This window comes from Astyanax mexicanus, chromosome 20 (genome assembly GCF_023375975.1).
Source record: "Astyanax mexicanus isolate ESR-SI-001 chromosome 20, AstMex3_surface, whole genome shotgun sequence".
NCBI lineage: Eukaryota > Metazoa > Chordata > Actinopteri > Characiformes > Acestrorhamphidae > Astyanax > Astyanax mexicanus.
The window spans coordinates 8,732,210-8,760,089 of NC_064427.1; the positions used below are offsets into that span (position 1 = coordinate 8,732,210).

At 37.0% G+C, this 27,880-nt stretch overlaps 1 protein-coding gene across 1 annotated transcript; it reads left to right on the forward strand.

The window, feature by feature from the left end:
- Positions 1-729: 729 nt before the first annotated feature.
- On the forward strand, positions 730-27,880 carry trpc7a (transient receptor potential cation channel, subfamily C, member 7a). The gene is made up of 13 exons (XM_022681040.2): positions 730-957; positions 3,381-3,876; positions 5,291-5,545; positions 9,015-9,197; positions 9,437-9,601; positions 9,751-9,967; positions 10,996-11,229; positions 13,631-13,895; positions 19,899-20,094; positions 21,249-21,470; positions 24,630-24,707; positions 24,863-24,938; positions 27,299-27,880. The coding sequence occupies exons 1-13, from the start codon at positions 767-769 to the stop codon at positions 27,436-27,438; spliced, it is 2,718 nt and encodes a 905-aa protein (XP_022536761.2). The 5' UTR covers positions 730-766; the 3' UTR covers positions 27,439-27,880.

A 27,880-nucleotide genomic window follows, 5' to 3' on the forward strand; every position in this document is an offset into this window, starting at 1 on the left:
GGGTAGATGGGTAGGTAGATAAATGGGTAGATGGATAGGTAGATAAATGGGTAGATGGGTAGGTAGAAAAAAAGGGGTAGATGGATAGGTAGATAAATAGGTAGATGGGTAGGTAGATAAATGGGTAGATGGATAGGTAGATAAATGGGTAGATGGATAGGTAGATAAATGGGTAGATGGGTAGGTAGATAAATGGGTAGGTACAATGACCAGATTTTACATTGTTTTCCATTCAGACAAGTGTAGCAATAGAAGGGTCCAGGACCGGCTTTATTGGCCCAGGTCACCATGGACCCCTGGTGCACTATTGGCCCCAATGTGATTGCCTCTCCAGAGTTTATGGTAACTACAGTACGTCACTACACGGCTCTGTGATGGACATGATGGATGTTCTGCTGAGTGTTTCTAAAGGATCTGTGATGTGTGAACAGCTGCACAGAGCTTTTTGATTATACCATGTGTGTGTGAGTGTGTGTGTGTATGTGTGTGTGTGTGTGTGTGTGTGTGTGTGTGTGCGTGCGCGCGCGCTGAGTGTTGCATTATGAGATTAATGGACTCAGATGAAAGAGGGGTGGCAGGGAGGGGGATGGAGGTGGAGAAACAGTAAACCTGTGTCTAGTGCTCAGGTGGGAGGTAAAGAGGTTATGACATCAGAAGGGCTCGTGCCCTGAGCTTAACTGTACAGTGACTCAGTAGACAGGTGAGGCTCGTGAGGGGACAGTCTGCGGACAGCTCGTGAGGAGGACATTGGGGAAGGTAGGAGTCTATGGTCAGCGTGGCTCGTGCTTCGTGTGCAGGAGAGCGCGAGATGCTGGCGGCGAACGAGCGCTTCGTGGTGTCTCACGCGGCGCTGTGCGGGATCCCCCTCAGCGGGACGGAGCTGATGGCGCTGCACGCGCAGACGGAGGAGGATGGCGAGAGCGCGCACGATCACGCGCACCGGCACGCGCAGCACACGTGAGTGCGGAGAGTGTAGAGGCGGGAAAACAGCAAAAACTGAATTTATAGTTGTGTGGATTCACATGTTCACTGATTATAATCAGTTATTATCAGAATATTGTGCCTTTTGAACCTCAAAACTGTTTAAATTTGTATTTCTTTTGACTATTTATCATGTCCACACCTTAGAATAGGGGAGACAAGAGACAGTTTAACACCTTAAATTATTAATTATTAATTATATATTATTATTATTATTTTATAAAAAGGAGCCACATTTGAAACAACCAGACATAGTATTTTTTATGTGTTTGAGCTTTAACTTTCTGTTAGAGGTATTTTTAGATACTGTCCTGAGATCAAATGTCTAGGAATCAAAATAAGCATTATTTGATTCACTGTTTAATTAGCTAAAAATAGAAATGAAGTGTCAAATTAGCAGTCAGGCTAGTTCCCATGAGGTAAAATCATGGCTTGTTATACTGAGACGGTTGTAAGACCTTCTTACCAGCATCCCTGAACCCCTAATTTATAATAATTTATAGTATACAAAGATCATCAACATCATCAACATAAATTCATTTATAGCAAATCATACACACATCAGAGAAAACTGTATAAAATGTAAAAAGTACTAAGTGAAGGTTAAAATTCCTCTATATTTGTAAAAATGTGTTTATTCAGATTACATCTACATGTTGATGCATATGCTGTATTGTAAAACAGTGTTTTTACTCCAGGTAATGACATCATAATAATTACTTATTATACAATGTATTGACATAATATTCCATAATATTAGCTAACCTTAGTATTGTCCATTGTGTGTATGTCAAGCAAACAGTCAACCTTTATTTTACAAAATTGCACAATATATATTAACACTAATATAAAATGTTCAAAATGAGATTTAACTAATAAGACATAAAAAGTTAAAATAAGATAATAAAGATACCCACAAAAATAAAGTTGGTATGTACATGTTATGTACAAATTATATTATATTTTAATATAATATAATGTAATGTCAAAATATTCTTAATAATTAAAAGTTGCTGGCTCTCTAAGATCATTAATAATAACACATGTAGACGTACCTTAGAGAACAACGGAATTTGTATGCATTTTATGTCACTATGGCATAATGGCATAACTTATCACTTATTATTAGCCTTTTATAAGTGGCATTAATGGTCTTAAAATGACACCACCAAAAAAGTTCATAAGAATTGGCCTAACTAACACGTCTTCTTACAAATTTTCTTCTTAAACTTGTTTGAGGTGTTAAAAAAAATCTATATCAGATTTAGGGTGTTTTTTAAACCGCATAAGTTTTGTACAACTATGCTTTTTTAAATGTTGAATCCTATTGTGCATGTAAATTTACTGTAAATACAAACATCAAATAAAAAAGATGATCCTTAGTTTATCAGGTCTCAGCTTTACACTGAGCACTCTTTACACTGAACACTATCCACATGTTAAGATGTTAATGCTTAGATGCATCTTAATGCTAAAATGCTTTCGGAAAAAAAGGGGCCAGGATAGTAAATGGAAGAAAAACAGAAATAAACACCCTTCTCCAACTCCAGCCCACTCAAGTTTTTCTGCTCCAGAAAGACCTGTGTCTATTGAAAACACTGTAAAATGTAAAGAGATGGTATAATAACCTAAATAGTGCTTTTTTGCCAGTGGGTAAGGGCAGTACCATTCATTCACTGAAGATTTTATGAGGTTAATATATTAATTTAAAAATGTACAATGGTCAAGTGAGTGTGTAACAGTATAACAAGAGAGCAGCACTTGGGGGATCACCCCTTCATTAAAATAAACTGTTATATTAAAAAGGAATTACAGTCCAACTGCCCAGATGGGGCACTCCCGTTCGTGGACGAAGTACTCACACCATATGCTTAAGTTAAAATAGAAACACCCAGGGTAAAATATAACACCAGTAAACGTAGAAGTCCTCCCTTAAGTTCTTTATTTAAATAAAATGACAACATTATTAGCCTTTAATTTATTAAGGATATTAAGCTTTTAACATCACTTTTCATGCATGTTATCAGTTACTACTGAACTTTGCTGACACAGACTGACTGTTTACCATTTGAAATATACAATCTTATGTTAAGGATAGCGTATCATTAGCATGATGAGGTACCCACCATACGTCTAATAAGCTAAAAGACTTCCTGCCTTTCTCTGTACTTTCAAAAGTGAGATATTTAAAGTGGAAATAAAGTAGAAAGTCTATCAAAATAGAAATACTTTGGTAAAATACAGAGATACAAAAACTATTTTAGTAAAATAATAAATTACATTGTTGTTGCCTTGTTGTTGCATTTTACATTTTTTGTAATTTACAATTTCTGTCTAATTACATGGTAAATATGTAAACCATTACAATATAGTCCCTCAGTAAAATATTCTTTGTGTAGGTTTGAAGCCATGCAGCGGAGACACACCACCCTGAGAGAGAAGGGCCGCAGAGGCCCGGCCTACATGTTCAGTGAGCGAGGGACCAGCCTCACCGCAGAGGAGGAGCGCTTCCTGGACGCTGCAGAATACGGCAACATCCCTGTGGTGCGCAAGATGCTGGAGGAGTCCAAGACCCTCAACGTGAACTGCATGGACTACATGGGCCAGAACGCCCTGCAGCTCGCAGTGGGCAACGAGCACCTGGAGGTGACGGAGCTGCTGCTGAAGACGGAGGGGCTGGCGCGGATAGGGGACGCCCTGCTCCTGGCCATCAGCAAGGGGTACGTCCGCATTGTGGAGGCCATCCTGGCGCATCCGGCCTTCGAAGGTGGTCTACGCTTTGCCCACAGCCCGCTGGAGCAGGAGCCACGGGAAGATGACTTCTATGCATACGATGAGGACGGAACTCGCTTCTCTCAGGATGTTACACCTGTCATTCTTGCTGCACACTGCCAGGTAAGGGTAAAGCTGAACATATTTAGAGCATGAACTTATTCAGAGATGCTAATGACAGTTTGAACTGCTTGCATTTCTATTTTGTTGGGTTGACTTGGTTTGCACAGTTATCAATAGAAAAGCATCACATGGGCTTTTAGTTAAGAAGATAAACACCAAAACACCCAACCCAACGTTTTTTTCTATTATAAATTAATACTAAAGTCATCCAGACTATGAAGGAGCACATAAGGAATTATGTAGTAACTTAAAAGTGTTAAAAACAAACCAAAATACTCTGTAAAGCATTTACAGTAGGTGCTCTTATCTGGGGTACTGTTAACTTGTTTCTGAGGCTGGTAACTTTGATGAACTCTTGCTCTTCATTAGTTGATCAGTTTTATCATAATATTTTTGATGGTGTTTGCAACTGCATTTGAGGATATTTTTAAAGTTCTTGACATAGTTCCTGACATTATTTTCAAATTGACTGACTTTCATTCCTTAAAGAATTTTTTCCTTATGTATTTGAGTTGTTCTTGCCATAATATGGATTAGAACATTACTCAAAAAGAACTATTCACTGTATACCTGTAAATCTACCTCTTCACAACTTTACAACTGATGCTCTCAAACACATTAAGAGACAAGAAATTCAAGTCATTAACAGTTTATCTTCATAGTTTAGCAGTTAGCCTGTTAGCAGTTAACTTTTTTGCTTAGTGTGTTAGCATCTAGCTATCTGATACTGCTAAATATATGTGTATATATCTATGTGGAGGCATTTTCTGCTCTCTGGCCATCCAGTTGCTTTATCGTTCTCATCTAAACATTTATAAGTGGAGTTTCAGTGTGTGCAGCGTTCACTTCTGTAAACAAACTGAATGTTGTATCTAATTTAATTTAACCACCTTCCCCTGGTAATACCATATACAGCGGTAATGTTTGGACACAGTATGACCATATGAAAAAAGTGAATACCACAAAACTGAACTGCAAATAATTTGTGGAGCATGGGAGTGATTTAGTTTGGGGGGTCATGAGAGGGATGTTTTTACTCTATATAGTTAGACCCATCCATTGGCTGACGCAGCCTTCTGGGCATCTTGGCATGGAGTTGTAGAGGTTCCTAACAGTGTCCTGCCATAATCCATCCCATGCTGCCTGAATATTTACAAAATTCATGCAGAATGTCCCTGATTCTGGTGATCTGCAAAAATTGGGAATTTACATCAATCTGATAATATGACATTGCTGAAGGTTTCCATTTACCAGAGATTTATGATTTTAAAACATATAATTTGAACAATAATGTTTATTGAGTTGCCATGATTATACCTGTGTTTGTATAAAATATTTGTTACTATATTAACAGCAGTATTTTAAATTAAGATAAAATCATATGCAAATGCAATCTGACTTTTTCTATTGGCAGGAGTACGAGATTGTGCACATACTGCTGCTAAAGGGAGCCCGCATCGAGAAGCCACACGACCACTTCTGTAAGTGCAGTGAGTGTATGGAGAGTCAGAAGCAGGACTCCTTCAGCCACTCACGCTCCAGGATGAACGCCTACAAAGGACTAGCCAGTGCTGCCTACCTCTCACTGTCCAGCGAAGACCCGGTGCTTACGGCCTTGGAGCTCAGCAACGAGCTCTCCCAGCTGGCCAACATCGAAACTGAGTTTAAGGTGAGATTAAAAATATATTTTAGTTAAGTAGTTTTAAGTACCCTTAATTACATTCAGAATGTAAATCCATTTACATTAGCTTTAGCTTTTACTTTTAATGTGTTTTCTTTCTATTAGAGTAGATTTAGCATTAGCTTTAGCATTAGCATTAACATAGCATTTACTTAAGGAGTTAGTAGGTGTTAGTATGATAGCCTGACTTACTCTTGTTTTCTCTTAGCATTGGTTAGTTGGTTAGTTTTGTTAATATAGTCCTTTTCTAAAGAGTCCATTACTTTCCAATTATGTTTATACACAGATATGCAATAAATCATGGGACAGGAGCTAGTATTGTGTCCCATGAGTTTTCCTAAGTCCTGTAGAATCTAAAGAAAGCTGCACTGAGCTTTAAGAGATATACGTTTTGAGACTGCACTGTCCACTGTGGGTGGTAATGCCTTGATTTATTCTTGGTACAAACACAACACTGTAGGTGGAGAAAAAGCCTGCACAACTTCAGAAATAGAACAATAGAATATTCTCAAAATATTATGAATTTAATCATGAATTACATCTTTATTCTTAACATATTGTGACTTTATTAATTTTAATAATCAATCTGGAAATATTACGACTTTCTTCCTTTGTACTTTTCTGTACAGTTCATGTCCAGCTATAATTTTACATTACTTCATTGGCATCTAAAAACCCTAAACATTTAAAGACATCTGGTCATCGTAAAGAATATTTACATATTTGTAAGGTATTTATTTATGTCAAAACTTATTCTAAAAGGTGTAATAGTCTATAATTAATTCCCAGTATTTTTTTTTCTTTCTCTACTTTGAATTACCGTAATTTAACAATCCTTTATTGGCAACTATTTTGCTATTAAATTAATGTACATTTTACAGCATGAGTGATATGTATTTGAGTGCCAGTGAGAATGTTTTTAGCCTGTAGTAGGGCAGCAAATAATGATTGATTTGATAGTCTACTTATCTGTCGAAAATAATTCCGAATACTTGATTAGTTAACAATTATTTCTGCCATGCCATCCATGGCTGCTTCCTGTCGGTACGGCTCATTTTCCTAGCATTCTCTATTACTTGAAAATGATTGAAACAGCTGAATTTGGGCTTTTAATGCACTTTAAATGGTCAAAACACATTTAAATGTGAAATATTCTGATATTTTGTGAGCAAATATGTATTCTCTTGTGTTTGGGCACTTTTGTGAGCAGCCCTTAACCCTCCCCCAATGCCTTTCTGTCCCTGCCACTTTGTGCAGAGCACTGTAGTTATTAGCAATTAGCTGAAACTGAAATTTGTAATTGACACACTTTCAAAACTGACACTGTCAATTATGTCGACAAATCATTGCGGCCCTAGCCTGTAGCATTAGCCTCTCAGGTCAAATCCCACTACACTTTACTGAGACCTGAAACTGCTTTAAACCACATCTTTTTTAAGAGAGACTCTTTTTAATCACTTTATTCAATAATTCAGGGATTAACGCCAGCCTCCTGGGGAGGCCTAATGGTGTTTCAAAGACCAGATCTGCATTTTTAATCTGTTTTTTACACACTCTCAAACATCCTCAGGATAAGTCTGGCCAGGTTTCAGTCATTGAGCACACACACAGCCTCAAAACGTAGCATAAGCCTAGTTCAACACAAGAGAAAAGAAGGTAGTACTTGATTGTGGTCCGACGACTTCGCTTTCAGTCTTTTGCGCAAATGTAGATCAAGCCTTGACTTCAGTTCTTCGTAGTCTTGGTTGGAGCCTGTGAAGTGGTAATTGCTGCTGCACAGACAACTCTTGAGTGCCTCCCTTTAGAGGAACCCTTCAGCTCTAGCATGCTGTTTGATGGTTGGGGAAGCTTGAATAAGAGTGTAGAGGCTGTCTTTTCCAAGAGCCACTCGTAGAACTTGCTTAATCACCGACTCTCATGGCCAGTTTGTTAGTATCTCCCATTGATTTAGCAAGCCGTTAATTGAAGGGCCTCTATTGAGGGTGCCTCATGTAAACACTCCATCGTTATTCCCTAATCACTGCTCTCCGCTGCGAGCTCAGTCTCTGAACAATCGTTGACATCAATCAATAACCTTGTATGGCATTCACATTACTGAATTTACTCTGGTGCTATGGTTAACAAGCTTACTTTGGTGCTAGCAAACTGTCGAGAGTTGTTAAGTCTAACTCACAGGGTAAAATCGGAGAAAACAGATCAGTCAGCCTCAAGAGCAGACCCAAAATCAATAGTTTATAAAATGAAACTTTTTGTGTTTTTAAAAGCAAATTGATCAATTAATCAAGTTTGGCACCAAACTCCTTCCATAATTTACCTGAGTCTGGTAGTTTTATTTAACACTGTTAACACAGCATAGTTACTGCGGAGTATATTATTTTTTTATTTATGCTGATATATGGATTAAATTTCTCTCTCTCTCTCTCTCTCTCTCTCTCTCTCTCTCTCTCTCTCTCTCTCTATCACACACATGCACACACACATACACACTACACTACATTACTATTACTGTCTCCCACTCTAAAATATGGAAAAAACATGGAAATACCTGCATTTACATTTTTCAATTCTGGTTAATCACAAAATACTGTTGTAATTAAGCAGTTGTGACACCATTGTCAATGTAACACTGAGACTTTTATTAAACCATTATGAAAGTTTTTCTTTAATAATAGGAAAAACTATGACTACCATGATTAAGAACAGAATTATGTTGTGATTATTATTTTTTTTTCTTTTTACATTTAGTTAGGCCAGTTGTCCCACACATTTAGCCGTTAGTCAGCTGTATATCCTCTATCATGGCACAACACAAGGAGGGTGAAGACCAGCACATGCCTCCTCCAATACATGTGAAGTCAGACTCCGCCTCTTTTCAAACTGCTGCGACTCAAAAAGTGCAGCGAGCAGAAGCCTTGTGCTGATCGACATCACCCTGGGAAAGAGTGCCATCTACTGACCCAAAGAGAGCAAGGCCAATTGTGCTTTCTCAGGGCTCTGGCAGCCAACGGCAAGCTGAATAACTGGGAGTTGGACCAGCAATATCCCAATTATAGTGGCAGCACTGTACACCGCTGGACCACTCGGTGACCCCACGATTAGATCTTTTCTATATTATTTAATATTATGGGTTTTCTAGGATTGTAGAAATAATGATTAACTAATATAAAGTGTATAAAGTAGGGTCAACTCCTTATATACTGTTCATTTGCCCATACTTCAGCTCTTTGCCTTTGTTCCTTATCCAGAGTTTTTCTGAAGCAACATCAGTTCCATAGACCCTATAATAGAGCCCTGTGGGACTCCGCAAGATACATTAACATTCACTGCAGCTTTTGCATTAGAATTATTAGCAGACACATTATCTTAAGGTTTAAAATGAAGCGACCCCTTACAAATAAGCTTAGTGGTGTGTTCTCTTGGTCTTAGGATCACAACCTCTTCATTTGTTTTGTTGCAGAATGACTACAGGAAGCTCTCTATGCAGTGTAAAGACTTTGTGGTTGGGGTGCTGGACCTGTGCCGGAACACAGAGGAGGTTGAGGCTATTCTGAATGGTGATGTGGACCATAACACGCCGAGGGAGCACAACAGGCCCTGCCTTAGCCGTGTAAAACTGGCTATCAAATACGAGGTGAAAAAGGTAGGGTACCATTAAATTCCAGTCTTTCCTTTGAACAGTCCAGTGCTTGTTTTAATTGGTAGCTTTTCACTTTCATTCACTGTTAGAACTGTTAGTATGTATTGATTGCACCATGCCTCACGCTGATATGTGGTGTTTTGACAATCAAGCCTCACATTCTACATTGTTTTAAACCATTCTGTTAGTTGCCCCAGGACTTTTTGCACACCGCTGTATTAATCCTCACCGTTTTTCTGCAGTTTGTGGCTCATCCGAACTGTCAGCAGCAGCTCCTGACCCTGTGGTATGAGAACTTGTCTGGCTTGAGGCAACAGCCTATTGGAGTGAAATGTTTAACGGTGCTGGGTGTGATGGTGGGCCTACCTTTCCTGGCAATTGCATACTGGATCATGCCCTACAGCAAAGTAGGTCCAGAACAGCACCTGCACACACTTATATCCACTTTATATCCAAGCTCTCAGAAGTTGTGAAAGCGGAGAGCTGGGCACATTGTGCTATCACCCGCAGCAGGCGAGTTTTATATAACATTTCTTCTTCTGTTTCTTTTTCAAAGGTGGGTCAGGTTCTTCGCAGTCCATTCATGAAGTTTGTAGCCCACGCTGTCTCCTTCACTACTTTCCTGGGGCTGCTAGTGCTCAATGCCTCCGATCGCTTTTTAGGAGTAAAAAATCTACCCAATGAGACAATCACCGACCACCCGCGCCAAGTGTTCCGCGTCAAGACCACACAGTTCTCCTGGACGGAGATGCTTATTATGAAATGGGTGCTTGGTAAGTACCCTCAAGGTGACTTTATAGTAGGGTTGGGTGATATAGTTCTAAAATAATTAGAAATGGGGAAAAAAGTTCTTACGATTTCTTACAATTTAGTTTGCTATAAATATTTAAAAGGAGTTGTCAAATATCTACATTTTTATTAAAACTTACTGTAGGTGCTCTAAGTGTGGTAGCGCTATTCAAATGAATAGGGTCTTTGAAACTGACACAAATAAATGAATAATAAAATTGTAACAATATTATTGTGTACGATATGGCACAGCTCTACTTTGTAGACCCAGAAAAAATGCATCGTATATTAGAAGTATTTATTTAGCTCGTCATTGGAAACAAATTGTAAAAAAATGAAAACTCAACTAAAAATACACTGCTAAAATATGTATGTAAAAATAAGGTTTTAGCTACAGTGGTTCCAGAAAATATCTCATGAAATTCCTGTCAAAATAAAAATATTTTCTTACTCTACTTGTACTGTACTGTAAGTGTACATTTACATTATTTTACTAATTGTTTAAAAACAGCATATTTGACATATTTGAATTTTGCAGTTATTTCACCATTTTTTTTACGATGCAATAATAATCATTAAAAAATATTGTCAGTATGGCCATCCTTTATAATTAACTTTTTAACATTTTATTATAGATAACAAATTATATTTTGCATACATTTGTATATAAATAAAGAAAGCAACAAAAAAAACTGTATTATAGATACTATAGAAACTTATACTATAGATAGTATAAGTAATATAGTATTTTTTCTATGTAAAAGAACATTGGTCAAATTTCTTATTATTAACTTAGTATTTAAAATAACAGTTGCTTTGTTAATGTTATTTTTGTATTTAAAAATGTATTTTCCATAAAATGTATGGACTGTATGATTTTTTTTTTTTACAGTGCTTGGACCACAAATAATAATAATAATAATAATAATAATAATAATAATAATAATAATAATAATAATAATAATAATAAACATTATAGAAGCTGGTAGTAAATGACTAATGCTGTGTTCAGGAATGATCTGGTCAGAATGTAAGGAGATCTGGGAGGATGGACCTCGGGAGTACATACTGCACCTGTGGAACATCCTGGACTTTGGCATGCTGTCCATCTTCATAGCATCGTACACGGCAAGACTTATGGCATTTCTGCGGGCTTCTAACGCACAGCTGTATGTCGACCTGTATGTGACGACCTCTGACCTGAGTAATGCCACTCTTCCTGAAGAGGTGGCCTACTTCACTTATGGTAAGTGCGGATATACTGAGCTTCAGATGAGTGTGAGTATTCCAGTTGTTCTGCGATAAAACCTAACTGCAATGAAAACTGAATGCCAGCAATGATAAAAAACACTTATTAACCATAAGTTATTAAGTTATATTATTAACAAAAAATGAGCCACTAAGAAGTTGCAGTTGCTGGAATGAAATGAAAGTTTGTGTGAACGTAATGATGATATCATATTTTTCGCACTATTTCTCCCTTTACATTTAACATCTTTACATTTTCCCAAAAATCGACAGTGCACTTTATAATCTGGCGCTCCTCATGTATGAATTCCACCAGTCAGGTATTAAAGAGCAGTAAAGCCACTCTGAACTGCTGAAGTCCAGCGTTATATAGGATTTTAATAAAAACCAAGGCTGGTGCTGTATTAGCATTAGCCACTGACTGCAGCGCTAGCTCTTCTGCCATTCAGAGGTGAGTATATCAAACTGTAGTCTGCACGTTTACCGTGTTAAAACAAGCTACTTGGTATGAACCGCTAGCTAATAGCACCCTGGTTTACTGAACACTGACCTGTGGCTAGTGCTGCTACCATTTGTGGCTAGCTAATTGCATCTAGGGCTGCTGCTAACCGCGCCTAGTGCTGCTGCTAACCACTTCTAGCGCTGCTGCTAACAGCACTGATAATATATTGGAAATTTAAGCTTACTGGGAATAAACAGAAGTGCTTTACTCACCCTAATAAGCAGTTTTTCAGGAGAGAAATCTGTGTAGATTACTGCACAACACCCTTGTTCCTTACTATTGCTGCCTAAAATGTGTCTTATAATCTGGTGCACCTTATGTCTGAAAATAGACCAGAAAATAGACATTCATTAATAGTCCACCTAATATTATAGTGCATTTTACAGTCTGTAAAATACGATATGTAAATAATTAGAATATTAGAACAAAAGGAATCAGTTTATTGGGAAAAATTGTACAGACAATTAAAATGAGGCCCAAATTGTTATCATACATTCTCAATTAGTGATAAATCTGCCCAGCTGATATTACTGGGAAACCGGTATTGTGTGTGGGTGAGCATTATCCTGCTGAAAAATGCAAGTTTGAAGCCCTTCAATGTCCAGCATGCACCGCTGAGCTGTGTGAACCCCTTGTATTACTTGTATATACTACTAGGGGTGATCAACTGTTGTATGTGGTGGCTCCCCAGATATTCCTACCTGTAGCAAAGGCAGGAGTGAAGCCTTCACTTACGAAGCCTCCATAGTCAAACCTGGCCATTGTCAGATCTCAAATAGCTGAACCTAAATTTGTAGAAAATATGTCTAGTCTGTAGCAGTCCAGGTTTCTCATTCATGACACTTCTGCACACAAAGGCGACAGTGGCTGGCTGACAGACAGGCTAGATGGCGGGCAATTTGTCAAAATGACTATCCAGCTTCTTTCAGTCCAATGATGCACCCTCTCTCAAAGTCTGTCAACTGGGCAAAATGTCTTTAAGTGCATCGTAGAGGCATGTCTAGCCGTCAACAATCTCTCACCAAGATGGGCACTCCCCAAAATAAGCCTCTGAGGGCCTTTTTATATGGCAGCAGTGGCAGCAATCTCTATGGAAGCCCATTGCTGCCACCTAAAAAAATAAAAATAATACCGCATTTATTATTATTATTATTATTATTATTATTATTATTATTATTATTATTATTATTATTATTATTATTATTAAGTAAACTGCTATCTCAATATTTTGACATACTAAGTCATTATTTTGACATACTATCTCAATATTTTGAAACACTAAGTCATTATTTTGAGACGGTAAGTCTTTATTTTGAGATGCTATCTCAATATTTTGAGAAACTAAGTCATTATTTTGACATACTATCTCAATATTTTGAAACACTAAGTCATTATTTTGAGATACTATCAATATTTAGAGATATTAAGTCATTATTTTGAGATACTATCTCAATATTTTGAGTTACTAAGTCATTATTTTGAGATACTATCTCAATATTTTGAGATACTCAGTCATTATTTTGAGATACTATCTCAATATTTTGACATACTGTCTCAATATTTTGAGATACTAAGTCATTATTTTGAGATTTACTCTCCCCTCTATACTCTTCTCTCTTCACCCACTCAGCTCCCCCTAGTGGTTCTCTACACACCACAGTATGGTAGCTTCACTGGAGGAAATAACTTTTTCCCCAAAAGCAAACACACTTGCTATCTCAAAATAATGACTTAGTATCTCAAAATAATGACTTATTATCTCAAAATAATGACTTAGTATCTCAAAATATTGAGATAGTATCTCAAAATATGACTGTAATTTCATGTACAAAACCTAACTAATAAAAATAACAGTCTGTCAGCAGTTAGTGTATTAATGTTTAAATGTGCTCCTCAGCAAGGAACCGATGGCTGCCCTCGGACCCCCAGCTCATCTCTGAGGGTCTGTACTCCATCGCTGTGGTCCTGAGCTTCTCTCGCATTGCCTACATCCTGCCTGCCAACGAAAGTTTCGGACCCTTGCAGATCTCCCTGGGCCGAACCGTGAAGGACATTTTCAAGTTCATGGTCATCTTCATCATGGTCTTTCTTGCTTTCATGATTGGCATGTTTAACCTCTACTCGTACTACCTGGGAGCGAAGTACAACCCTGCTTTTACCACGTAAGTTTCCAGAATACAATACAATAGACAAAATCTCTATTTTAAACAGAGGTAGAAAAAGTACAAAAAAAAGGAAATTAAGTAAAAGTACCCATCTAAAAATCTGCTCGAGTAAAAGTAAAAAAGCACTCAATTTAAAAATTAACTTTGAGTAAAACTTACATAGTTACTTTTAATTATTTAATGTAAAAAAGTACAAATCATAAATTAAATAATTATTACATTAAAAAATTTGGATCTTTCAGGCAGTATTTGTTCAGACCACCCCATAAAACATTTTTAAGAACAAGTGGTATAGGTTTCTATGATCCATTTTTTTCTTAAAAAAATGTTAAAAAGTGATGGTCATATCATATAGGTGACTATAAACTGTATTTTTATAGTTTTACAGTTCTTTTTTTTTCTTACTTGCCATTGCTATGCTTTAACTGCTATTTACATGTTTTTTTTAATTTTCAGATTGTTTAATGTTCCCAGTTAAAACTTAAGGAATTATCATTAAAAACATGAAAACATACAAAAAAATGTTGGTCAGTGCATGCGCAGGGCCGTAAAGAAGCACATATCGATGGGTAGCATAACTCGACAGAACACCGGTTCCCCCGAGCACAGCTGATTTACACAGCGTCTCTCCCGCTAACCGTAATAAACACTGCTGGAAAAAGTTTAGCTGCGCTGCCATGGAGAACAAAACTCAATTATTTTTTTTTTATTCAAACTATTTGTTTTTTTCCCCCAGCATTTATTTTTTTACTCAGTAATGGGTAGTTTTCCAAAGTGGTAAAGTAAATTACTTGTGTCAAAATGTACTTGAGTAAAAGTAAAATTACCTAATTTAAAAACTACCTTAAAAATTACAAATTACTCATAAAATGTACTCAATTGCAGTAATGTGAGTAAATGTAATTATTTACTTTCCACCTCTTAATTTAAATGCTGTGTAATCTAGGAATAGGCTTAATCCCTGTTTAATTTCCCTGTTAAACACTTGCAATAATCAGATTGTTTACACTTCGTTAATGCCTTTATTAGGATACACTGTTCAGGTTACATTGGTAGCTAATATCTTTCCTAGTCTTTGTTTGTTTGTTTGTTTGTTTAAAAAATAAATGACTAGCCTTAGTTTGTCTCTAAAACCTATTTGGCTGTTCTCTCTTGAGGCTGGTCACTGTTTCTTTCCTTTTTAGGGCATGGTTTAGGGATGTTTTCATTCCTCCTTAGTTTTTAAGTAAAAGAAACATAGTTAGTCTCCAAAAGAAGCATACACGGAGAAGCAGTTTTCCTCACTTTTGTGTTCAACCAAATTAATCAATTATTTTCTTTACACTTCCAACCTTTTTTGGCTAGAATTGCACCATTTCAAGCACACCCATTATTACAACACCTGCTGCATAGACCTCATGGTGTTTCACACTGGGGCTGAGGCTGTGCAGTTAGCTATCTAGCTAGCTAGCTCATAACAGTTATCCTGTGATCAAATACTAAACTAATGAACCACTAAGTATAGTGTAAAAGCATCACAACATTCAATTAAACTCATTAACTGAACATTTTTGTTACATAAACTGTGTTTTTAAACAATTTTATACCTAAAAAGGAAGATAAAAGATAAGCCCACACAAAGAAGCAGTTTCCTCACTCTTGTATTAAACTGTATGAGGACAAACCGCGCGGTTGCTCCCCCTAGTGGACAGTTCAGGCAACCATCTATAGCTTGGGCTCAGACATTCAGAATTGATTCAGATTAATATTCACAAATTAAAGATTTAGAATTTAAGCTAATCAGCAATGACATTAATTAACACTAAATGAAATTACATAAATATTATTTTCACTTAATTAAATAATTTTGTAAATGACCACCAACGATGACAACAAAAAAAAATATCTTGTTAAAATAAAAGTGTTATTTAAGAAAACACTCTCCTTCTACATGAAATAAAAACAGTTTTAACCTCTTACAGATTGAACTCAATGTTTTAAACTATTATTAAATGAATTTCTTCTTTTTTTAATGATTTATAGTACCTTTAACCTGTTACAAGGAATGAAATTTTAATTTTATTCCTGTTACAAGCAGCATGACTGAGATACAAACCAGTGACCTTCTGATTATAGTCGCAGCACCTTAGTTCTCTTAGTCCTCTAACAAACCAACAATTTCCCGTTAGTTTGTTTTTCAGTGGCTTTGTTCTCTTTCCCGCCTTTTTTCTTTCTTCTTTGTCTATTCCTCGATGGTGCAGTGGCCATTTTACTTGCTCATTTTCCCGCCTTTTTCTTTCTTCTTTGTCTATTCCTCGACTGAGCAGTGGCCATTTTACTTGCTCATTTTCCCGCCTTTTTCTTTCTTCTTTGTCTATTTTGGCAGTGCCTCAGCCATTTTTGCTTCTCCCCAGATAAACTCCTCATACAGCCACAAACACACCACAAACCACATAGAATAGTTGTTTACACACGGCCATTTCACATTGTGAAAGCCAACTCAAGTCTCAGTCACTGCAGTACTGTTTGCTACTGTTTTTCTGAGTTTTATTTATTTATTTTGTCCCTATTGTAACTCTGTCTGTACTGAGTCCACCCTGGTGGAGATTTCCATTAGGGAGAAAAAATAAAGGTAGCAACAATCCAGAGAGAATTCTCGTCCTCTATAAGGATTACTTCAAAAATTAAAACAAATTAAATAAAAGAAAAGTATGTCAATAATAATAATACTAATAATAATAATAATAATAATATTTTTAATAAGATGTCACAATTGTATTAATAAAACAATATATAGTTCTATATCATATGCTTAAGGGTTATTCAGTTGTATAATAGTAGTTAAAAATGTATTTAAGACAATTAAAAGTTAAATGCACATCGGTAAATATTTACTGCATTTCTCTGTTTTTTTCTGAAATGATATTGCGTCATACAACACCTTTGGGCATGAGGTGGTGTGGTTATTATCCAACAACCTGGGGTACGTTTCCCAAAAGCGTAGTTGCTAACTACGTTAGCAACTTACATAGTCTGGACGATGCAGCTGCGACGCAGGTGTTTCCCAAAAGCGTGGTTGGAACTATGGAGGTAACCACGTTAGTAACTTGCATAGTGCGAACCTTAGTTAAGCTACTCAGGTGTTTCCCAGAACCGTGGTTCCAGCGAATGTTCGCAACTACCGTGGTTCAGCTGCGTCGTTCCAACTACAGCTCTAGACCTGTCGTTAAGAGCTTAGTTGCTGGTGATTAGTGCAGACGGTGGACGGTAGGATACAGAAAGCTGATAAATCACATTAATATTGCTGCACGAGGATTTAAGATATCAAGTGTACCTATTTTTTTAATGTTTGTGTTAATTACATTAATTGAGCCACTTCACTTTTACCCATGTGCGCCCAGGTAAAATAATAAAATTCAGTCCTTTTTTTAATGTATGTCTTTAACATTTAGCTTTATTTGGCAAACATGAATTCAGTGTAGTGAAAAGAGAAGTGCTCTTTAGCTAAAATGTATTTTACAGTCTTGGAAAGATGTATGTTAATTATTCAAGCAGGCATCTCTTGAGTAAAGATAACTTGTGCTGTGAACATTTATGAAATAGTTAAACCCATTGTGCTATATGCACTCTGTGAATAAGATATGCAATAAGCAGGTGTTTTGAATTACCTAATTATCCTCTGCAGGTAACAGGGCCAGACAGAGTGTGAATACAGAAAATTTATTATTTAGCCAATACAACGTGTCTCTAGGCCTATACAAATGTTATCAATTAGTATTTGTTAAATAATATATTACAGGAAATACGTAGAAATATGTAGGCTACATTAATATATATGTAAAAAACAATAACATTAATTGCCATTATGAGAAAAAACATTAAGAGAATAAAACCACGACTGGGATTCGAACTAGGCTTCCATCCGGTGTCTGTCGAGTTTTGCTACCCTGTCAAACCGTATTATCCTAGTGCATATTTAATTTTTAAATATAAAATTGCTAGAAAAAGCCCCATATTTAAACATGCTTTCGGTAGAATATTTGGAAAGCCTGATTCAAAATATCAGGAGACAGTTTAGGGTTATTAGGGTGATTATAAACCTTATTTTTTTTATTATTGCTAACTTATCATTACTTTCATTATCATCAGCTGTCATTTACGCATTTGTAATACTCAGAAATAATGGCAAGGGGTTTCTGGTTGTTTAATGCAACCAAAAAGAACAGAATTACCATAAAAAAATAATAAATAAATAAATAATGTTTCCACGCATGGGCGCTGGTGTTGAGAAGCACATCTCGATGGGTTGCACAATTCGACAGAACACCGCGCGCTGCACGTTGTAGGCGCTCTGCTGAACCACTGAGTAACACATTTCTCATGTCTCATTTTAATAAGACTTCTTCAGAATGGTGATTATTTTATTAAAAAAAATATTGCAATAGCAAATATGTGTATGTTTTTTTTTAAGTAACACTGTCTGTTACAAATAATAATTAATATATAGCAATTATTGTCTACATTTTACTTGCAGTTCATTGTTATTTTATTAATAGTATTGTTGTCCGTTATGTTCTGGTGATAATTACAATATAAATAGCCTAAATGATACATTAGTAACATATTTTTGGCATAATATTTTAAAGATTGTGAGTTTTGCACGTTTTCTGCTGGGAAAGTCTGGCCGAACACATCTGGAAACACCTTAGTTAAGACCACGGTGGTTCAAACCAACATAGTTCAGACTTCTGTGGTACCAACAAAGTACGATGGTTTCGGGAAACGGTCGTACTTCAGATGTTAGTTAGTTTAACGATGCATCGTACCACGTTAGTTCAATGCTAGGCTCCGTCGTTGTACGGGAAACGCACCCCTGACCTCACTAACACATAAAACATAAAAAATACTGACAGCAATGTTCCAAAATGTAATGGGTTGGGAGCAGTAGCTCTCCAGCCCAGAAGCTTTTTAGAACCCAAGTGCAGAGCAGTGGATCTCAAAGCAGGTAAACCCAAGAAAAAAGGAAAATAATAATAATAATAATAATAATAATAATAATAATAATAATAATAATAATAATATATAATCGTTAATATATATATATATTAATAGGATATATAATATTATATAATACTATTATGTGTATATATATATACATATATATATATATATATATATATATATATACATATATATATATATATAAATCTTTATTTATTTATATATAACAAACCCCACGCCAAGCGTGAGTATAAGAGAGGGGGAGAAAACGTAAACAAAGCCGGGAAGTGCGGCTACCTCTTATGGCGCGAGGTAAAAACAAAAGAGCTTCCAAACTAAACAAAGAAGTGAATTGGGGTGCTTTTGGATTAAACGCTGCTCCACCAGAGAGAAGAGGGACAGCGAGGGGAGAGAAAAGGTGAGCACACCGCGTGCCTCGCAGCGGCTACCACACACACACACACACACACACACACACTCACACACTCACACACTCACACACTCACACACTCACAAACTAATACACACACACACACACACACACACACACAGAGACTGGAGAGGGGCGGCAGAGAAGAGCACACTGCTCTGCTCCACCAGACTAGAGACAGGTAGATGGCGGCTGTGGAACTCACTGCTCTACACAGCTCCACCAAACTCGAAGGGAGAAAGGGATTGAGATAAAGAGCCGGGGCTCACTCGGAAAACCGGCATAGATTCGCTCTCACGAGCTTCAAAGATCCAGCGCCGAGTGGCTGATCGGCCCTGCTTATAAGGTGTTGAAAGCAGGTGTTGGCAATTAGCCAATTAACCCTCGGCGCTGGCCTGGCGCTCCCTCCAATGCCCCGGAGGGTGCCTCGGTCGGCCACCAGCCCTTACACAAAATCCAATAGAAAATATTTTTAAAAGGATTGAATTTGTAAGAAATAATGACTGAGCGTGTGTTTCAATGCTTTTGCACATATAGTGTATACTATTGTATATATGATGTGGGTTTGTTTGTGCATGTGTCTTCTACAGGGTCGAGGAAAGCTTCAAGACGTTGTTCTGGTCCATCTTTGGTCTGAGTGAGGTTATCTCTGTGGTGCTGAAGTACGATCATAAGTTCATTGAGAACATCGGTTATGTTCTGTATGGAGTCTACAACGTCACCATGGTCATTGTTCTGCTCAACATGCTGATTGCAATGATAAACCACTCTTACCAGGAGATTGAGGTAAGACCAGATAACTCTGGGCCTAGTTTATCAGCATTAACAACTTAAATTAAGAGACCACTTTAGTTTCCTGTTTCTAGTTTCTAGTTTGCTTTTTATGGGTATATCTTTAAGTACAATTAACATTGTTGTTTTATTTTATAAACTATGGACACCATTTTTCCCAAATTCCAAATAAAAATATGGTCATTTAAACCATTTAGAAAAAAAAAGTTCATATTCATGAAGTTGTAAGAAATCAATATTTGGTGGAAAATATTGCAAAAAACTTGCAGTTTTCATGCATCTTGGCATGTTGTTCTCCACCAGTCCTACACACTGCTTTTGGATAGCTTTATGCCTTTACTCCTGGTGTAAAAAAATCACCCAAATGCTATTTGGAAGGAAGATAAAGGCAACATTTATAGAGCTACACATATTACACATACTACACATAGTATTCTCTCAGTATGGGATCAGGGTGCCATGTTTGCTAGCATCTTGGAACAGTTTCTGCAGATTTTGCAGTAGAGATATGGTGTTGATTGCACATTTAGTAGGATCCCACACATTGGTAATGTTTATTTGACTCTGACCACAGTGCCTTTGCACATGGATTCATCAGTCATTTCGATTAAGGCAAAAAGCAAGACTTAATATGATATCGTCATAATGGTTTGCGTGCATTTAGTCTTTCGTCATGCAGCCATCTGCCAGTGGTGCTGGCACTATCAGAGTGACTCATGGAAGACATCCCGCTGAGTGAATGTTCATTTTAAAGCCCATTTTAAATCACACCACAGAGTTTAAATAATATTCAGGTCTGGGGACTGAGATGGTCATCTGCTGTGTGATATATTTAACTGAAATTACTGATTTAACAACAAATAATTTATAAAAGAAAATCATAAAAATTATCAGGGGTGCCCAAACTTTTCATACCAATGTTTTAAGTATTGCAATACAAAATATTGTGATACTCTGATATATTGATATTTTCTTACACGCCTACAAAAAGCCTGTTTTGCTTTGAGAGTACACACCTGAATGTAGTGAGCTCAGTGCATCTTGTTATTTGTCAGCGTGTGTTATTCTGCAGTGCGAGTGGTACTCTCTCTCTCTCTCTCTGCTGTTGTGACAGCCACTGTGACAGCTTGTGTTGTTTGTGTGAGCAGGAGGATGCCGATGTTGAGTGGAAGTTTGCCCGTGCCAAGCTGTGGCTGTCTTACTTCGATGAGGGCAGGACCCTCCCTCCTCCGTTCAATCTGGTGCCCAGCCCCAAGTCCTTCTATTACATGGCCTTAAGGACCAGAGCCTGTCTCGTCAGACAATGCAAGGCCAGGGGCCGTCGTCATGGCAGCCAGCGAGACATGGACATCCCCGGTTCCCGGACTAAGGTTAGAATCTGGAGAACAAGTGTAACGAAGATAAGATAAGTCAAAGTGTGTTTTGTGTCTCTGGATTCTGCTTCTTTGTTTTTACACTGGAGCTTTGAGACTAATGTGAGGACCTTAGGGTGACCACATTTTAGGGGCACACTGACATGCATCATTAAGATATTGGGTCCTTTGTACACCCTGTGTAAAAAGTGCGTTGCAATGCTCATTCCTATCTTACACCCTGTCAGCAGTCTATTATCACGCCTTGCACTCGTTCCATCAAAAAAGCATTGAAGTTTAGAAATAAATCTACACTGATGGGTGTGGTGGTCTGGAAGTGAGGTGTGTTCAGGTAAATTTCTGGCATGTTGCTATTGTGGCAGGGGAAAACACAGGTACGCCACTGACTGAAATGAACCTAGGCATCAGTAAATCCTCGGAGTTCATTTATATAGGACTTTTACCCAACTTTTAACTAATATACTAAAAATAACATTTCTGCTATCGTAAAAGTACAGCACGTGCAGGTCAGTATTTTCTGCTGAGACGCAGAAAGCACCACACTGTTAAGATATGAACGTGCCAAAGTCAGAGCACACCTGCCTCTTAAAGGAAATGGCAAGTGACACACTGATTGATATATATGTAGCCTATTTTTTGACGCCCTCAGGAGACCAAAGACACACCAACACGCCCTAAATCCAGCTGCACGATACGCAATCGACGGCAGAGCTATAGATCACTAAAATAGCGCCCATTGTGGCCAAGGGGCTTCAGGTAGGCCTCAAGTTTGTGTGAGGGTAGGAGGGAGTAAAATAGCTTGAAAGTCATACAACTATGATTTTTTCCCCCTAGTTTTCCCAATTTTCCTCCCTAATTTATTCCATTTGGCCAATTTACTTGTAAGGACTCCCCCTATCACCTGTAATTCTTCTTGTAGGCAGGTAAGGATAAGCACATGCCTCATCTGATACATGTGAATTTAGCCACTACTTCCTGGTGATGCCGCTGATGCAGCATCACCAGTCATTCCGTGGGCTTGGAAGAAAGCGGCGGATTCCTAACTGTAATATATATTTTAGCTAACAAATGCTTGTGGTGGTCTATATGAAACCACGTAAAGCTAATAGAAACCTAATAGACTTGTTTATGTGGTGCTTAGCAGTCCAGGTATTGTCATCACAGTAAAAATCACAATTAAAATGAGACTTTATTGTAAGTATGCTCACACATACAAGTTTACAGTGTTTGGTTACAATCACACACACACAAACACAAGCACACCAGCAAACTTTACATGCCAAATTGTGTGTGTTACAGTAGATTGCAGTAAGTAGTACAGTATGTAGTGCAGACTGAATAAAAAAATGCCTATAAATACACAGAACAGAAGAATCAGTAATTGAGATAGTACAAGTACAGAGTGATCTGATGTGTTTCTGTGTAATTTTAATGTCTTTAATATTAATTTTAGAATGTAAAAAAATCATAAAAACAAAGAAAACACATTAAATGACACAACTATTAACTGGTATTTTAGGACTTGCAGTACAGAAGAAGAACAGAGTAAACATAGTAAAAGAAAAGACATCCCGGATAAGGAAATGAATAAAACAACATCAAATAGAAAAAAAAACACTCAAATAGAAGTAAAAGTGTTAGCATGTAAAAGTACTCAGGAAAGTACAAGTCCATTACTGTCATTTTGAAGTACATGTACTGTAATTGGTAAGAAATGCACAAAGCTGCCTAACAACTCAACATGTGTTGTGGTAAGCATGGAGTAATTGTACGTTACTTTTTATCTTAAAAATCAGATGTCAGTTCTGGGAATTATGATATACCCAGGTTCATTGTGTTTCAGATAAACATTCAGTTAATTCTACCCTATTTTAAACATTTCTTAAAAAAAAAAAAAGAAATTAGCTGAAGTTTGTCATCTGGTTTGACATTTAAAAATCTGTGTTTATTAACAAATCTAACCAAGGTATGTTCCACTTATATTCCCAAATAAATCTGACTTGTGGGATTATTCTACTGTAGTTTACATTTCCAAATTGGAACACAGTGATTAAATAAAACACACTTTTAGGTCTACAGTAAATGTGGCATGTATGTTTTAAAGTTACCTTGCCTTATAATAATCTGTAAAAGGTTTAGTAAAGTTTGTATATTTAAGCAATAATACACGAGAGGGAGTGCTATAACGTGTATTATTTGCACTGCTGTGATGCGGTCATAGGCACGAGGCTCGAGTGCATTATTGTGATTATACCACAGTTCCATTATCGCTGTTTATTAAAAGATTTTGTGTTAAAGAGGACCAGAAGATACGACCTGTTTGGTTATAAAAACTCGAGTTAAAATAGTTCTCTACTTTCGGCCATTTCAGTCAAAATTGTAAATACTGTAAATAAACGTAAGAGCTTTACTCACCCAAATAAACAGTTTTCAGGAGAGAAATCTGTGTAGATTAAAGTCCAGTAATCATTTGACTTTGAAAGAAAATGTTTTTCGTTAAGAATAAAAGTTTTGTTTACTTCTGCACCCCCAGCGGCAAGACGTGCAGAATAACATAAGTCCACCTTACATTCAGCTTAAAATACCCAATATAACGGGAAAATATATACACTTAAGCTTTTATTTTAATAATTTCTACTCTTAAACTGATAATAATGTGTGTAATAATGCATATTTTCGAATTGCTGGGCTTATTTATTTGTGGGACCGCATATTTATCTGCGCCGCCTATTGGAGACGGTTTGTATTTGGTTTGTAAGCGCTGCATCATTGCTAGGTTACCTGTATGTGGTGGAGTAATACATGGAGAGCTTCGGTTACGGTGTATTACCGGCTTATAATGTCACTCATAAAACTCCTCTCAGCCAATCACATTGCAGGGTTGGAACTAACTGTGGTATAATTAAACATATGCAACCCAAAATGTATGTAGTAATGTTATGACGTTTAAAGTTGAAGCTATATAGCTAATGCTACATGAAACAAGGTAGCTTAAAAAAGTTGTTAGTTTCTGTAGTGTACAGTGTAGCAGTGTACAGCTAAAGAAGCTAAATTCTGCCACCAATCATGTAGGAATTGTTTGCCTTTTTCTTGCTGAACTATATTAATAATTAAATGAATTCTGAAATGAATTGTTGTGTTTATTCTCCGTGTCAGCTCCACAGGTTCCGTTCTTACCACGCTCAAGATGAATACACAGTGAAAAATCCCATCAAACATCCGACGAGATACCAGGTTTTTCTTTTTATCACGTCATTTACTTCATCTTTGTTACAGCCGACACTTTACCGAGTTATTTGATACGTATTGATGTGTGCTGACATGATGCCTAGACATCAAAATTGCTTAATATCTGCTCTTGTTTTTCGCACTTGCTCACTCCAACACAGAAGCTTATGAAGCGCCTCATCAAGCGGTATGTCCTGAAGGCTCAAACTGACAGTGAAAATGATGAAATCAATGAAGGTATGCCTAATATAGCATTCACTACAACACTGTATCATCAAGGAACATTAGTCAGTGTGCTTTCAAAGTATTTTGTTTTTGCTTCATCCATTTTTAACCATTACAAGCCTGATTTCAAAGCTGGAGTGGACTATAATGAGAATAAAGGAGAATTCTTTATTGTATAATACACAAGGCTGCACATATATATATCCATTTGTGTGGGTAGCATGAGAAATACAGTAAGCTTGAAGTGGGGTTTTATGCATCTTGATACTTGATACTGATCTATTCATATCGAGTTATTTCTGGTGTCTTGTTATATTATTTTCATGTAAAGGATTGCTAATTACTTAACTAACTAGAAAATCACATTTCTTGAACATTTCTTGCAGCTTATAGTGACAATTTCTGTCATTTAGAGGCCTCTCTGCTCAGAATGTGTAATTGCACCCAGCAAGCAGTAAAGTACTTTTAAAATGTGCATTGTGTTTCAGCCTCCTTTTCAAGTGAATGAATCTGGTCATTTTAGCAAGGACTCCCACTCACATTTAGCTTGCCAGCTTTCTTTAGTTTTAATTCATGGGTTTCTTTGGTTTAATGATGCCTGAACAAGAATGATGAAGACTGAGCTTGCCATCTGCATGTCTGCAGTAGCTCTAGCGCCATTAGCAGTGTCACAGTTACTCAGGTGACGTGCAAAAGCTGTCAGAATGTAATGTGTCCAGACAGGGTGGCAGAAGCACATTAAAGTAATTTTTTTAGTCATATTTTGTCCTATCACCACTCAATTTAAAATAAAAACACTAAAATCCCACTCCTTTAAGCAGAGCAGATACAGGTGCAATTAGAATATCATATAAGACCAATTGGAACCTTTGGCAGTGTGGGCAGTGTGCCAAGTCCTGCTGGAAAATGAAATCCGCATCTCCATAAAAGCTGTCAGCAGAGGGAAGCATGAAGTGGATGACACAGTGGACCAACACCAGCAGATGACATGTCTCTCCAAACCATCACTGATCATCAATACATTTTACATTTCATTTGTAAATCAAGGGAGCAGAGTCTGGAGGAAGAGTGGAGAGACACACAGTCCAAACTGCTTGAGGTCTGAAGTTTCCACCAATCAGTGATGGTTTGTTGGAGAGACATGTCATCTGCTGGTGTTGATCTACTGTGTGTTTTATCATCAAGTCTAAAGTCAGTGCAGTTGTTGTTTTCCCGGACAATCTTACAGCACTTCATGCTTCCCTCTGCTGACAACTTTTATGGAGTTGCAGATTTCATTTTCTAGCAGGTCTTGGCACACTGCCCATACTGCCAAAAGTACCAATTGGTCTTATTTAATATTCAATATTTAATTTTCTGAGATACTGATTCAGGATTTTCATTGGCTGTAAGCCATAATCATGAACAATAAAATAAATAAACACTTAAAATAGATTACTCTGTATGATACATCTATATGATGATAGATCTATATAGGAGTTTTACATTTTGAACTGAATTACTGAAACAAAAGTAACTTTTCAATAATATTCTATTTTTCTGAGATGCACCTGTAGTTGCTAGTGGTTGATAATTAGTAGTATAAGGGTAAGTTTAAAAAAATATATTTTTTTCTGTTCAAAATTATATTCGTTTGAATGATCTGCTATTGATTCAAAAATAAATCAAGCTTGCTCTTGAAAATATGTCTATTTTTCTGCGGTACAGTAGCTGTCAAAAGTTTGGACACACCTCTTCTTATTCAATGTGATTTCTTTTTCTTTTTATGATTTTTTTTAACATTGTTAATTTAATATTGAAGACTATATCAAAGCTATAAAGGAACACATGCTGAATTATTTTGTAAACAAAACGTGTTAAAGAAACCAGAACATTTTATATTTTAGACTCCTCTAGGTAGCACATTTATCGTTGAGGACAGATCTGCACAGTCTTGCTATTTTAATCTCAGTGTCTTCATGAGGGAGAGTCACCTGGAATAGTTTTCTCAGCGTCTTGAAGGAAGGAGTTCCTGGAGGTGCTGAACAATAGTTGCTGCTTTCCCTTCATGCTGTGAAGCTCCAGCTCATCCCAATTAAATCACCTCAAATCACCTCAAATCAGTTAATCAGGTTCAGATCAGGGGGTTGTAGAGATTATTTATTAGTCAAATATTAGAGAGATTTTTATATATATATATATATTGATATGTGACATCACATACTGGGGATGTATTGCTAATGGAAACTATACGATATATTGCAATATCAGTATTTTATCCCACCCCTACTGGTGTGTAGGTCTCTTCACTGCACACAAATAAAATGTGTGTGTGTGTATGTGTTGTGTGTGTGTGTGTGTGTGTGTGTGTGTGTGTGTGCGCGCCTCTTCAGGTGAGCTGAAGGAGATAAAGCAGGACATCTCCAGCCTCCGCTATGAGCTCCTAGAAGAGAAATCTCAGGCCACGGAGGAACTTGCTGACCTTATCCAGCAGTTGGGTGACAGACTCAGTAAATCCACCAAGAAGCCCTGAAGAACTCTCTGTTCTCTGCATCGCTGATACCAACCTTTCAGCCCAGATGCTGCAGGCTATGTTCTAGCTAGTGCCTCTAAAATTCTGAGACTGTCTTCGTCTCAAACTACAGCTGACCTTCGTCCATATGCCTGTTTCCTGCAACTCTCCTATGCAGCGTAGCCTTTTTAAACACTTGGGACCAGTTCCCCAGAACAGTTTAGGATTAACCCATGGTCAGAATACATGGTTAGAATTCGTAAAGACTATATTTCGGCATTGACTTGAGAAATAAGTTATTGGCTTAGTACACTGTATTTAGATTAACAATATACATTTGCAAAGAGTTTTTTGACACTAGTCAAACTTACATATATATTTATTGCATTGTAGTTTGTGTTTAATTTTTTTGAAGCAGGAAAACAAGTCTTAGAAAAGAATTATATATTAATCAAGTATACAA

Coding starts and splice junctions, on each gene's coding strand:
- trpc7a (XM_022681040.2), top strand. CDS start 767: ATGGTCAGCGTGGCTCGTGCTTCGTGTGCAGGAGAGCGCGAGATGCTG. Junction 3,877..5,290: donor TTCTTGCTGCACACTGCCAG/GTAAGGGTAAAG, acceptor TTCTATTGGCAG/GAGTACGAGATTGTGCACAT. Junction 5,546..9,014: donor ACATCGAAACTGAGTTTAAG/GTGAGATTAAAA, acceptor GTTTTGTTGCAG/AATGACTACAGGAAGCTCTC.